Genomic DNA, 13,606 nt, shown 5'->3' with positions numbered 1-13,606 from the left:
TCTGTTGCGTTTGGCTCTTAAACAATGAAAAGCACATCCAGCAGCCTTCTAGAGGGTTCTAAAAGTCTGATTGCTATTAACTATTACTATATTTACGCCAGTGAATAATAACCCTAAAAGGTCTTTGGATATTCACAATATGTACAAAACACTGCCTTAGTGTAGTGGAGACACAGAGACCTTTGATCAAAGTGACTATGTGTTTGCTGTCTGAGACTACAGAGCCCATTTGAAGTAGACAAACACAACAACAGGGCCAGACTTCAAAGTAAGTGCCAGAGTCTCTCTCTGTTGGGTGCTAATTCCTGCCATCTGAAAAAACTAAAGAAGTCATATGCAAATCAGTCAGCCATAATTATTTAAAAAAAGACAACTGCCTAAAATATTTATTAAAAAAATAGGTTTCACATGAATAATAAAAATAAAACCCTATGTGTAAACATCTTGTGTGTGTGTGTGTGTGTGTGTGTGTGTGTGTGTGTGTGTGTGTGTGTGTGTGTGTGTGTGTGTGTGTGTGCCTGTGTGTACAGGCAGATATGCATGGTTGTAAAGGCCGGAGTGTGCAAAAAAAGTAAAGACCTCAAGACATACGAGTGATCGACATGAAATAACACTGCTCTCTCTCTCTCTCTTCTCTTCCACTCTCACTCTCTCCTATAGCCAGGGCCAAAGACACAACTTTAAAAACCCTGATTTAACGCCCGTCTACCTTACATGTTCCGATGTGCATTACCTATAGACGCCGGTTGCTTGGCGTGTGTGTAAAGTCTGACACATGTCCACAGAGCAGTCAGTCAATAGACGTGTGCTGGTCACTCTTTTCATGGTCACTCGGGACTGAGGAAACCATGGTTCCCCTCCCTCCCCGGTTCCTGTTGCGCCCCAGGGGGATTGTGGTGCCAATGTGGTTCAGCAAGCCATTGTCTCTTATCCGGTCTTCTTGCTCCTAGTGTTATGTATTTTCCCCTGATATCCTCACACAAGATGCTTAAATAGGTTGTGCAGTGAGTGCATGACACGCAAACACTGACTGTACTCTAATATAGTGTTTAAGAAGGTGAATTGCGTTTCCTCACCCACCATCGGGTGAAAGGGGAATGGGGGTGGTGGGGGAGGGGAGGGGGGTGGTAAGGGCGTTGACTGTGATAGTTCTGAGGGTAGCAGGGAGATGAGAGAGGGCGGAGGACAGAGGGATGAGGGGGAGAAGGGATGAAAGAAAGTGGCGGGAAAAGGAGTAAGACAGGGGGTGAGGTAGAAGAGAGTGGGGTGAGGTAGAGGAGAGAGGGATCGGAGTCCTGGGGTTGGTGTTGGGTGGAGGGGGTAGCAGCCAGGCAGGTGGGGTGGGGGTGAGGTGCGGTGGGGTCCACAGGCCTTCAGATGACCTGGCAGCAGCTGTGGGGCGTGGGAGGGAAGAGCAGGCCCTCCTTGGGGCTCCTCTGGATGTTCACGGACAGAGTCTTGTCGCTCAGCGGCATCTGCATCACCCGGTTCTTCAGGTTCCGATGGTTCTCCCTGGCCAGGTCCAGCTCGCTCAGCCTCAGGTTGCCCGAGCAGGACCCATCCAGCAGGGGGTCCCCCAGGAACGAGTCCCCCAGAGGGGTGGACCGGTGGAGGGTCACCCTGGGCGTGGGCCCCCCCAGCAGGGACACCTTGTCCAGGCTGCCGGTGGAGCCGCCCATGCACATCCTCCACACGGGCCGCTCCGGCCGGTGGTCCGCCGCCTCACTCCTGTCGCCGCCCCCCGTCAGATTGTGGAACTGCGAGCTGAGGCACAGACTCATGAGCTTCAGGCTCTCCACCAGGCCGCTGGGGGCTTTGGCCGAACCCCTGCCCCGAGCGTCCCCTGGACCCCCGCCATTGGGGGGGCTGGCGGGCTCATTGGTGCCCCGTTCCTCCCGCCCTTGAGCTCGGACGATGGGCTCTCGTTCGCCCCCGCCGAAGGAGAGCGTCGGCGCCATCCCGCCGTGGGGTCGCGCCTCGCAGGAGTCGTCTTGCGTGTCGTCCTCAGAGGTCTCCGAGCTGGGCGTCGCCAAGGACCCCGGCGTCGTTCCGGTGAAGCGATCGGGGGACAGGGTAGCGCAGGGCGGAGCCGAGAGCCTGGAGGTCAGGTTCAGGTTCCTGGGTGCGGCGAGCCCACGCAGGGTCACCCTCCTCTTCTCTGCCTCGTCGGCCTCTTCGCCCTCGTCCTCTTCCACGTCGCTGATCTCCTCGTGGATCTGGTTGAGGATCGGGGCGCTCATGCGACACGTCAGCCTGTTGGCCGGAGAGCGCGAAGAGGACCCCACCTTGGGGCGAAGCACCACCTGGAAGGGGAGTGGCTTGGGCTCGCCCCCCTCCTCCTCGTCCTCCTCCACGCTCAGGAGGCTGGGGCTCCTGGTCTTGGCGTGGTGCCCTGGCGGGCCGAGCCTCAGAGGGTTGGGCTGGGGCACAGCCAGCGGCCGGAGGACCCTCTGGTGGCTCTGGGACATGGGCTGCAGCAGGGCGGCCATGTCCTTCCTCTGGCTGAGGTCCAGCAGGGCCGTCTTGGGCCTGGGTCCTCTGTGGAGGCTCTCTGCGCTGCGGGCGGGGGACTGGGGACCCCCGGGGTGAGAGATGGCGGGGCCTCCCAGGCCGTCCGTCATGTCCTGGTGCACGTCCACCCTGGTGGGCCACGACTGCCTGCGGAGGGGTTGAACATAGGGAACGGCAGATCAGTGACTCAAATCGTCCATTTCGGAAAACTTCCTTGAAAAATGTCCTTCAGGCGAATCCCCTGAAGGACAATGTCAAAGGTCAAGGTCGGTGAGCCCCATACCTGAACTGAGCCTTGCTGGGGCTGGCAGAGCGAATCTGGCTGTGGTTCTCCTTCTCCTGCCTCTCCCTCAGAACCCTCTCGGCCAGCAGGAAGTAGGTAGCCGTGATGTGGTTGTACCGGTTGGCCTCCAGCGCCCTGAGACACCGTGAGCAAGAGGTGAGCGTCTCGTTCCAAAACACGCAAAACCACCGTTAAAAGACAACCCCTCATCCAAGGCATCAAGGAGATCCGCTCAAAACGAGCTGACAGGCTGGCTGTCTAGTTCGACGAGGCACCATCTAGGAATAGCCCATGCCAACTGGCGACTGACGGCAATTACACAGATGACGGCAATCAGTTAGACACGCCACCAGCTGTGCTAGCACAGAATGGCGCTTTTCCAGCCAGATGAGAAGGATTTGCTAAATAGTTTGGTGTTTGTTGTCATGGAACAAACATTGGGCTTTTCGCCTGCAGTGACAGTAGTGGACTTTGGTTATGACGTTGTTATGAAATTAGAAAGGATCAGTGGTAAGTAGTTAATGTCAGTCGGTGGTAGTGATAAGTACAAAGTGGCTGTAGCAGTGGACACATTTAATCATGTGGAGTTTGAAAGTGTTGGCTACCGACGTCCAAATGTTGATCATCAGTTCTAGTACAAAAGGCCCAGAAACTTTGGTTGAACCGTGAAGACGGCGAGTGGGAGACGCGTACTCAGTAATGTCGTCTCGGTCGGCGATGCCCCCCAGCACCAGCCGCTGGACGATGCAGCCGTGTTCCTCCTCTGATAGGCTGCGGTGGGACACAAGGGGCGTGGCTAGCTTGGTGGCGGGAGAGGGGTCGACGCCCTGCAGCCACTCGTGTTCTTCGATGAGCTCCAGTGAGGTGCGGTTCTTGGGGTCCCTCTGCAGCATTTGGCCTATGAGACTGGAACAAGAGACGGTTGTCAGCGGGGTGAGCCGGCGCGGTTCTACTGATCCACTGTTTGGATCCACAGCTTTCAGAACTATCCATGAAATGAACTTAAACTCAAGGCTGGACAGAATGTGTACGGATGATGTAAGCATATTTTTACTTCAGCAAAGTTCCACTGTAAAAGTACTGCCCTGCATTTTGAGTCTACAGTCTGCTAATTAGCACCACCGAGTAGTTGAAGCCACGACTTGAGTAAAAAATAAATAAATAACACACACACACACACACACACACCATAGCAGGACTTCTATTTTCTAAACTGTAATTTTCACCCCACTTTCAATCAGTAGATGGGGGAAGCGGTAAAGACTTTTCACAAGAAATCAACGTAATTCCCAGAAACTCTCGCCTTGCAGAAGGAAGAACAAGCGGATGCATTGTTAAAGTATTCATGTCCCCACGCAACCCGGCAGAAGACTCTGCTTGCTTCAGAAGGCTTTTTGAACAGAAAGGTAACATGGAAGATTAATAATGGTGGAGGGACGGGGGACGACTGCATAAGACTACACTAGACACCGCACTGCATCTCTGGGAAAACAGATTGGAAGGCAGGACAATGTGAGAGATGAAGGGCGTGGTGGGGGGGGGGGGGGTAAGCTCTCGTCCCTCAACCACCTTTCTCTCTCTCCCTCTCCACTCGTTCCTCACTCGTCTCTAAACATGAAATATGCAGCGCCTGAAGAGTGCTCTCTCCCTCCAGCTCACACACACACACACACACACACACTTGTGTCTATGAGTGAGTGAGTGAGTGCCTGCGTGTGTGTGCGGATGAGATGGATGTGTTTGATTGTACTAAGGCGTTTGTATGGATGCATGTACGGAGATGTGTGTGCATGTAAGCGTGCACATGTCTTACTCTCTGCATGCGTTGGAGACGTGTGCGGGGACGCTGTATTTGCAGTCCATGATCTTGGTGAGGGTCTCACTGTCGTTGGTCTCCTGGAAGGGAGGGTGACCACACACCAACATGAAGAGAATAACACCTAGGCTCCAGATATCTGCAGAGGACCAGAGAGAGAGAGAGACAGAGAGACAGAGAGAGAGAGAGAGAGAGAGAGAGAGAGAGACCAAGGGAGAGAGGCGAATAAGGCTTGCATTGCATTTTTAACAGTGTCAGGAATGGTAGTAGTAAACACAACAGACATCTCCTAAAGAGAAAGTGCCAGATTGAAATATGGGATGATAGGATTGGTAGAGACAAGCAAGCATGGCGGTCTGCCTTTATGTTTAGTGACACACACACACAAGTTTTGGGTCACTTTGAAATGTCCAGATTTTTGAAAGAAAAGCACTTTTTTTTTTTTTTTCAATGAAGATAACATTAAGCCGAAATACAGTGTAGACATTGTTAATGTGGAAACGGCAGATATATTATGGAATATCTATATAGGTGTACAGAGGCCCATTTCCAGCAACCATCACTCCTGTGGTACATTGATTAGCACATTGTTTTAAAGGGATAATTGATGATTAAAAAACCCTTGTGCTTTTGAACGGTAGTGCACATTGTGTGTATGTATATATATATATATATATATACACCCACACACACACACACACATACACAGACAAAAGCTCTCTGATCCTATTGACAAATTAAACATGATTCATATTTGATCAAAGAGCTGTTCCCATAAATATGCACAAACCACATCTGCTCTAACATTGAAGCTGTTCCTTGCCAGCTGGCACTACAAATGCACACGTGTGCATACACTCTCTCTCCTACACACACACACACACACACACACACCAAGGAAGTGGGTTAACGTGTTCATCTGTCATTGATTCATACGCTTGCTAGTTGCTCACTACAGCCGTTCTATCTATGGCTTCTGCAAAGCGGTGCTAGAAGAGAGCAGCAAAGTCCTGCAGGCATGCAGAACAGTGTTTGACGGTAATATGGTCCACTGACCCACATTCCACGCTAGTCTGCCGACGGCATTAATACCCAGCACACATACGGTGTGCAACGCGAACGGCATACCGCGCCGATAACAAACTGGTTCAAGTCCAAGATAGCCCTTACAAATTAATATTGTACGCTTTTATGGCCTCCCTCCCTTATTTTCTTCATGCTGTGAGCATCCACATGACTCTTAAAGATCTTTGTGTTCCGATGATTGATTTTTCTTTGTGTGCGCAGTAGATTTTGAATGGTTTCTGCGTGTATCGCTGCGTGTGATCTTTCCCATGTTTATACAGTTGATTTTCATTATTCTACGTGCGGGTATTGTCGATTTTGCTTTGCACGTATAATTGATTCTGACTGGACTCTGCATGTCTAGTCGATTGGCCTTCGCGCGTGTACTTGATTTTGATTGTCTTCGCTGGTGAGGCTGCTCAGCAGTCCTCTACCCAGCGTGCCTCTTGGCCTGCGATGCGATGCCTGGCGTGGATGCAGGTGGATTGTGGGTGGTGACTATTTATCGCCACGGCTGTGAAAGAGTGTGCGTCAGCTCGCTGCTGCCAGGGGAGGTGAGAAGTGTTGCTGCAGTCCCTGCCGTTTCCTAGCAACCTCCCTATCCGTCCCAGCCCACCGCTGGTCTCCCCCCCATCCCCCATCCCCTCTCCCCCCAACCCCATCACTGCTTCGCGGCCGGTGGTCAAGCAACTGGCTATTGGATGGGTTTATTTATACGAAGCAGTCCGTTTCCCTGCTGCAAACGGCTTAGCCATTAGCGGCGACAGCTGCAATCGTCTAAAGTACCCCTTTTAGTTTTACGTCCCTCACTTCTGCAATCATTCACACACCCTACACGCACGCACACCAGGCAAGCACACACTCATGTGCACACACTTCACGATACGCTTGCTGCTATTCGTCCATTGAATAAAGATTTTAAAGGCAATTTTCAGCTCTTCATCACCATGATCATCATTAGCAGCAGATTGTAACAGCATCCCCCAGAACTGTCCCCACTTTCAGAACCGATACTCCCCCTATTTGTAATCTCCTCCTCCAGGATTAACCGTGGCGACCACAATAATCCCTGGCCCCCCCTCCCTTCTGGCTCAGTTCCAAGGCCTACCAACTTTATAGCTTTCTATGATGACCTCGCTGCTGTGCTGAGCCTCGTTCAACGTCAAACGGTCCGCTGGCGTGCTCGCGCCCGATTAATGACTCTCTGGTCGGATGGGTAATCCTTGCTAATGAACCCATCATCATCATCCTAATTACAGACAGCGGTGCGGGCAGCAAGTCATGTAGTGCACATGACCGTAAGACCAGCACCGCATGAATGAACAAGCAAGCACCCATGAATGGGAGACACAAAACTGTACATTTCTTGGTCGTAATCTGGGTCAAGCGCATCTTTTGTAGGGATTTCAAAGGGATTGCTGACTCTGTGGTCTTAGAAAGCTGGCCACGTACCGTCAGGGCAACTGATTGATTAGATAGGGGCACGCACGTGCACACGCATATCCACTGTGGTGGATGTTTATGTTCAGGCTGGAACTATAGCATTGCTGATAAATCACTATAATCTCTCTCTCGCTTGGCCACTCGCCCGATTTTTCACTCTCGCTCGCATCTGCTCTGCAAAGAGAAGATGAGAGGAAGCAGAGAGGAGACAGCAGAAAATAGCCACAGCAGATCCACTCAAATGGAAAAATGGAAAAACACTCCTCTCTCTCTCTCCCCCCTCACAATTTTCCCCTTCCCTCACACTCAGTTCCCTAGCTGACAACACCCCCGCCCCTCCTTCACACACACACACACTAACACAAGACCTGCACCCCCAACACGACCTCCCCCCCAAATATCCATGCCTGATTGCATTTCATTTGATATTTAAACTGGTAGACACATAGACTAATTGTTAGTATATTCACTGATATAGTTTCATATAATTCAATAGTAAATTGAATGGTGGAGTTGCTTATAATTTAATGGCTAAAATAAGTCCAGCTCTATATTATTTAATATCTTAAAGTACACAGTTGTACATGAGAGATGAGATAAAAGCACATCAGAGAGAAAATAACAGAAACCAATTTCACGATGACCCACTATCAGATTTCATTACATGCAGGCAAACAGTGGCCTTCAATGATCATGATAAAAGAAGAAGCTAAAACTCCTCTCTCCTCTTCAAATAAATGAGTAAATAAATATGCCATCTTAAAAAACATCAATGGCTAGGTGACTGAATGGCTTTTGTCAATATCACCTCATTTCCTTTTCATTGTGTTGCTCTCACAACTCTCGTCCAATCGTAGAGAGCTGATTTGCTGAGCATTACCCTCTGGTTCAGGAGATGTGTATACACTAGGCCCACACACTGGCACAGGTCATACAGCTATAGAGGACACCACGTCCTGTTCTCTGGCATATAGAAGGAACACAACCTGGACTCTGAACTCCACACAGTAGAGCAGTAGGACACAAACATGTACATACACACACAGGGTTGACATAATAAATTAAGAGCCCAAATGCACACCACACATGCACACTGATAGACGGGCAATATGAGCTTAAGGTAAACACATCAATAACTAAGCCACTGCTGATTATTCATCTCTCTCTCTCTCGCACGCTCTCTCTCCGGACCTGCTAAGGCTGTGCAATTAATCGCATTTAGATTGCGATTTAGATTTTTGGGTCAAACGATCTCGAAACTAATATAATCGTGTTGAATTAATTTCTTAGTTTATTTATTTTATCATTCAAAGAACAGCTGGATACATGTTTGTACATTCCTTTCGATTTAAACATTTTCTTGTTGAACATTTTGTGCATCATTTTGAAAGGGAAATTTCAAAGTTCTCAGTTAAAACGTTATTTTTTTTTGGAGAGAAATGCTGAATAAATGCATCATGCTTTCAAACTCCAAAAAAATAAAACAATCGCGATTTCAATATTTCCCAAGATAATCTTGGTTGTGATTTTTTTCCATGCAGCCCTAGGACTCACCGACGGCGGGGGCGTCGTACTCGTCCCCCAGCAGGATCTCGGGGGCGGAGTAGGCCAGCGACCCGCAGGAGGTGCTGAGGTTCTCTCCGGGCCGGAAGCGGTTGCTGAAGCCGAAGTCGGTGAGCTTGACCAGGCCCTGCTTCTGGAAGAACACCACGTTCTCCGGCTTCAGGTCGCGGTGCACCACCCGCAGCCGGTGGCAGTAGGAGATGGCGTGCACGATCTGGGCGAAGTAGCACTTGGCCAACTGTAGGGGGAGGACGATGGGACGAGGGCATGGGGGGTGTGGTTATTCATCAAAGTAGATTAAAGGGGACATATTATACCTCCAGGTTTGAGTTTGATTAGCTGTTTTGAAAATCGGCCTCTTCTGACATCTCAAGTGTCCACCTAGATGTGTGCTGGATAGATGAGCAATGTTTGCTAAAGTCCATTTGGTAGGCTTGTAAACTGATCTATTCAGCATACATCTACGTGGACACGCCCGCTTGTGATGTCAGAATTGGCAGATTTTGAAAAGCAGCTTGTAACGGCTAATCACACTCACACCTGGTGGTATAATATGTCACCTTTAAAATCTGAAATAAAGTCGCACTGCCATTTGTTTAGGTTAGAAACAGCATGTGTAAGGTGACGCAGGACCCCCGAAGGGTCTTTAGTCTCCTGCTCTCCTACTCTGTTGGGTATATTTTACAATAATTACCGGCTCACTGTACATAATTCAAATTATTACCCGGCTACTTACTAAAGAAATCAATACTTTGACACAGAATATGAACCCAAAAATATATGTAATTTAATTCAAAATTGCTTCTGCAAAGATAATTGAAGGTTAGGTTCTATGCTCGGAAATAGCAACCATAGCAACGGTCTGTTATTCATGGCAGTGGTCTGCTTATCAGAATCGAGTACTCAACAAAGCTGTGCAATTTATGTATTTAAAATTGCATAGGAATTGATTGTGGTGTTTTGATTCAGAAATGCAAGATAAAAGAATGAAAGAAAGAATGAATATGAAAATAACAAAAATAAAAATAAAATAAAAAATATAACTGTATACGAGTTGAATATAAAAATCGAATCTAGCCTGTAATGTTTTATACACGGGAGACTTTGGATTCTTTATGTAAGTGAACAGTAGCTAGCTTTGTAGCTAAGTTTAATTATCAGTTTAATTGTCCCGATACTGCCCCAGCCTCATTTACTACTTGTTTTCCCTGAGTCATTAGTCAAATATTGGTCACCTGTGTTGATTACTAATTATGTTGACGAAACCACATACAATCATAATTTAAATGTCTTCATGAAAAAATATTCTATGTTGAAAAAGATGGTTTAGGATTAATATGATAAAGGTACAATTAGGTTTATGTTAAGTTACTTAAGACTTTGTTCTGAATTAACATTATTTCTTCCACCATGACATACTGTATATATATATACTGTATATATATATACTGTATATATATATATACAGTATATATATATACAGTATATATATATACTGTATATATATATATACAGTATATATATATACAGTATATATATATACTGTATATATATATACTGTATATATATATACTGTATATACGGCTCACCTCCTCGCCGAGGCCGTGCTCATGCTTCATGATGCAGTCGTACATGTCCCCGCCGTCCGCCAGCTCCAGGATGAGGTAGAGCTTGGTGGCCGTGTCGATGACCTCGTACAGACGCACCACGTTGGGGTGCTGCACCATCTTCATGCAGCGTACCTCCTGGAACAGGTGGCCCCGCGCCACCGCGTCCAGCTTGGTCTTGTCGATCACCTTCACGGCAACCTGGGGGGGGGGGGGGAAGAGGACGAGGAAGAGGAGTGAACCTCCCGTTTTCACCAAGTGCCCTTCCTCATCATCTTCACCCTCACTTGTTATCCCATTGCCCGGGAAGGCCAGACATCATGAGACACGTCGTGCTGTTTATAAACTCTAGCATTTATAAAAAGGTTATATCATCTAGGACTCAAATTGTTGACCACATGCAATCACATTTCCTCTCAACCTAATCAGGCATTGAATGTCAAGGCTCTATTCGTGATTTCAAGGTTTTCGTGTGCGTGTGTGTGTGTGTGTGTGTGTGTGTGTGTGTGTGTGTGTGTGTGTGTGTGTGTGTGTGTGTCGTGTACCTTTTCCCCTGTGAAGACATGCCGGGCCAGTTTGACCACAGCAAAGTGCCCGCGGCCCAGGGTCTTGTCCAGGTCGTAGAGGCCGGCGATCTTCCCATCGTGGCCACGTTTCAGACCAGCCATGAGGCTGCAGGTAGGGCAGAGAAGTTGCCTCTCTCTCGCTAGTGAGCTGGTGTCTCTCCGGTCAGTTCTCCATGTTCATCCAACAGGTCGAATTCAGGACGTTGTAACTGGATCAACAAACATTTCCCACAATTACATTTATAACATTTACTTTGATATTTACTTTTGTTAGTGTCATGAGGTTTTCAAACAATGAACAGGCAGGCAGCTGCCGAACAGGCCTCCTTAATGCCTTATCTCTTCCAGCGCATTGATGCCAGACAGGTATTCAATTTCTAACCAGCTCAGTCAAACAAGGAACAGCAAAGCCAGGTAAAAATACATCTATAAAATAAACTTAAAGGACTTGTTTCCAGGAATATGTTGACTAAACTCATTCCACTTGTAGGCACTTGACGCAAAGTTTACCAGATGCTAGAAGTCAGTGAACTTTGCAACCTTGTTAACGAAAAAAAAAAAACACACACACACACACCTCAGCAACCCCCTCTAGCCTGGCAGGCATGACATTCCGTTTCGAGGAGGCCATGCGTGTATAAACTGGAATCCAGCAGAGACACAAGCTCTCCAAGAACATTCCTGACAGGTGAGTGTCCAAGAGGCGGGTCCTCAAAACACTGAGTGTGCGTGCAACGCATTCAATCAACGCCGCCGTGGTCGGGGAACGCACCCATCGACCACAACCACCATCCGACACAAACCCACAATCCACCTACAAGTTTAAACTCCACACGAGCATAAAGAAACGGCCAAACATATAAAAGGTGGGTCTCTGGGCCTGAGGATGATGATGATTATTAGGATGGTGATGATGATGATGACAATGGCTGGGAATGGCAGTTGGCCTTCATAGCTCTTGTGTTCTGAAAATATCAAGGTTTTTAGAAACGCTCTGTGGGAAAGAGCTTCTGAGACGGAGACTGCCAGCGTACCTGTGAAGAAGAGTGACTCATGTGGCTTTTAATAGCAGCCTGCCATCCCTCTCTCTCTCACTCTCTACCTCTCGGACACTTTCTGCATGCTTTCATTCATTTCATTCTTATAACACAGGCACTAGCCAAGACAGTACCCTGTAGGCCTACTCTGTACTGTGCTCAACACTTGTCTTGAGCTCATAAAGCCCTTTAAGGGGATGTCCTGCTGCTCAGCTCCACGTGGGCCTCCCTGTAGGAATCCCTGGAGTTCAGTTTCAGCCAGAATGTGGGATCAGGTCGCAGGTCTTCGGGCTAACAAGCTTAGCCAAGCCGTCATCTAATCAGCCTTGTCTGGTATGCATTGTACCATTCAGAGCACCTATTTGAGTGATGCATAGGCGTGTCCCCCCCCCCCCCCCCCCCCCCCAGCCCTCCCTCCTTCCCTCCTTGCCCTCACGGTATCTCTGTTTGTGACACCATTCCAATCAACTACACACCATGAGGGATGGTTGGTTGTGTAACTGTACTTAGGGCAGGCCGTCCAGAAGATGGAGGTGTTTTTATTGACAGGTGAGGAAGAGTGAAGTCCATGTTGCCTGGCATCTTCAACACACCCAGGGCTATATTAAAAAGGGCCAAGCACACAGATGGCACTCGATTGCTCGGGTAGATATATTGGGGGAGGTGGAGGCAGATATGATTACTGTGGACTTTAATGGCCCTTAAGATTGATAACTGAGAAAATGACCATGGCCTTTCTGACAGATAGCTTATGTTGGATTCTTCGTCACACATCAATTGTCTCATTTGTGACTAAGACAAGTCAAAACACATATTTTAACCTTTAGCTCTGTAATTAAAAGCTTGAGCACATGCATTTCGAGTCAGAGGAGTTCTGTTTCAAATTGCATTCTTCAGTTCACATTTTAAAATTGCGTTTTGAATAGCCTACATGTTATCCATTCAGGCAACAAATAAGTATGAAAACAGGGCGCAGAGGCTCTATTGCTCATATGGGACACCCGCTGTCAACAACGGACGCATTCTGGGCATCCGGAGCAATAACAACACAAGAAGGGTCGACGCACAAACATTCCCTTGAAACGCATTAAAGAAACATGTGGTGGAGCCTAGAATAACCTACGTTGTATTTATACAGGCCTACAATACGGATTCTAGCTTGCTACAATTACGTTGTAGATGAAAGGCCTAATATGTGTTTTGAAACAATAAATATCCCATTAAATACTGCTTACCAGGATGAGGCGCTCTATGAATCGGTGCCAAACGCCTCTCCTTCTGCGTTGCCCGTTTAGATCATTGCTTCACTATGGACTGTTGTACAGCGTGTCTCAATTGAACATGCAATACAGTATAAATCTATTTAGTGTAGTCCGTAACTAGAAACTGTCAGGATCCTATCCGTTAATATCCTCCAATCTCGCAACTCCGGCTCTGTCGTCCACCTTACTGCGCATACTTGGATAGTTCTAACTCATCTCTGACGTCAGAAGCACGTAGACCTATCCAAGGAGGCATGCGTGTTTAATGTGTTCAATTCATGGAAACGCATGGACAATAGTTTATCTACCCAATTAGTTGTCGCTTTTATATCAATATAAATATATTTAACATTCTTAAGAATGTTCTTTTTATTCCTTCGATGTTATTTTATAATTCCTAATTCGTCTTTGTATGCAATGTTGCACTATACCTCTGTATTGTTTGCATGTCTG

General features: G+C 47.7%; 1 protein-coding gene across 1 annotated transcript; it reads right to left on the bottom strand.

The window, feature by feature from the left end:
• On the bottom strand, positions 1–13,305 carry LOC307084428 (SNF-related serine/threonine-protein kinase-like). The gene is made up of 8 exons (XM_079748803.1): positions 13,127–13,305; positions 10,834–11,063; positions 10,271–10,489; positions 8,673–8,919; positions 4,608–4,749; positions 3,488–3,700; positions 2,795–2,929; positions 1–2,658 (listed from the first exon to the last, which is right to left on the bottom strand). Exons 2-8 carry the CDS (start codon positions 10,954–10,956, stop codon positions 1,374–1,376), a joined length of 2,364 nt encoding a protein of 787 aa, XP_079604929.1. The 5' UTR covers positions 10,957–11,063; positions 13,127–13,305; the 3' UTR covers positions 1–1,373.
• Between the last annotated feature and the right edge of the window lie 301 nt (positions 13,306–13,606).

This window comes from Pollachius pollachius (assembly GCF_949987615.1).
Source record: "Pollachius pollachius genome assembly, chromosome: 13".
In the NCBI taxonomy this organism is placed as follows: Eukaryota; Metazoa; Chordata; class Actinopteri; order Gadiformes; family Gadidae; genus Pollachius; species Pollachius pollachius.
Note: the sequence above shows the minus strand (reverse complement) of the source record. Positions and strands in the feature narration are given on the sequence as shown.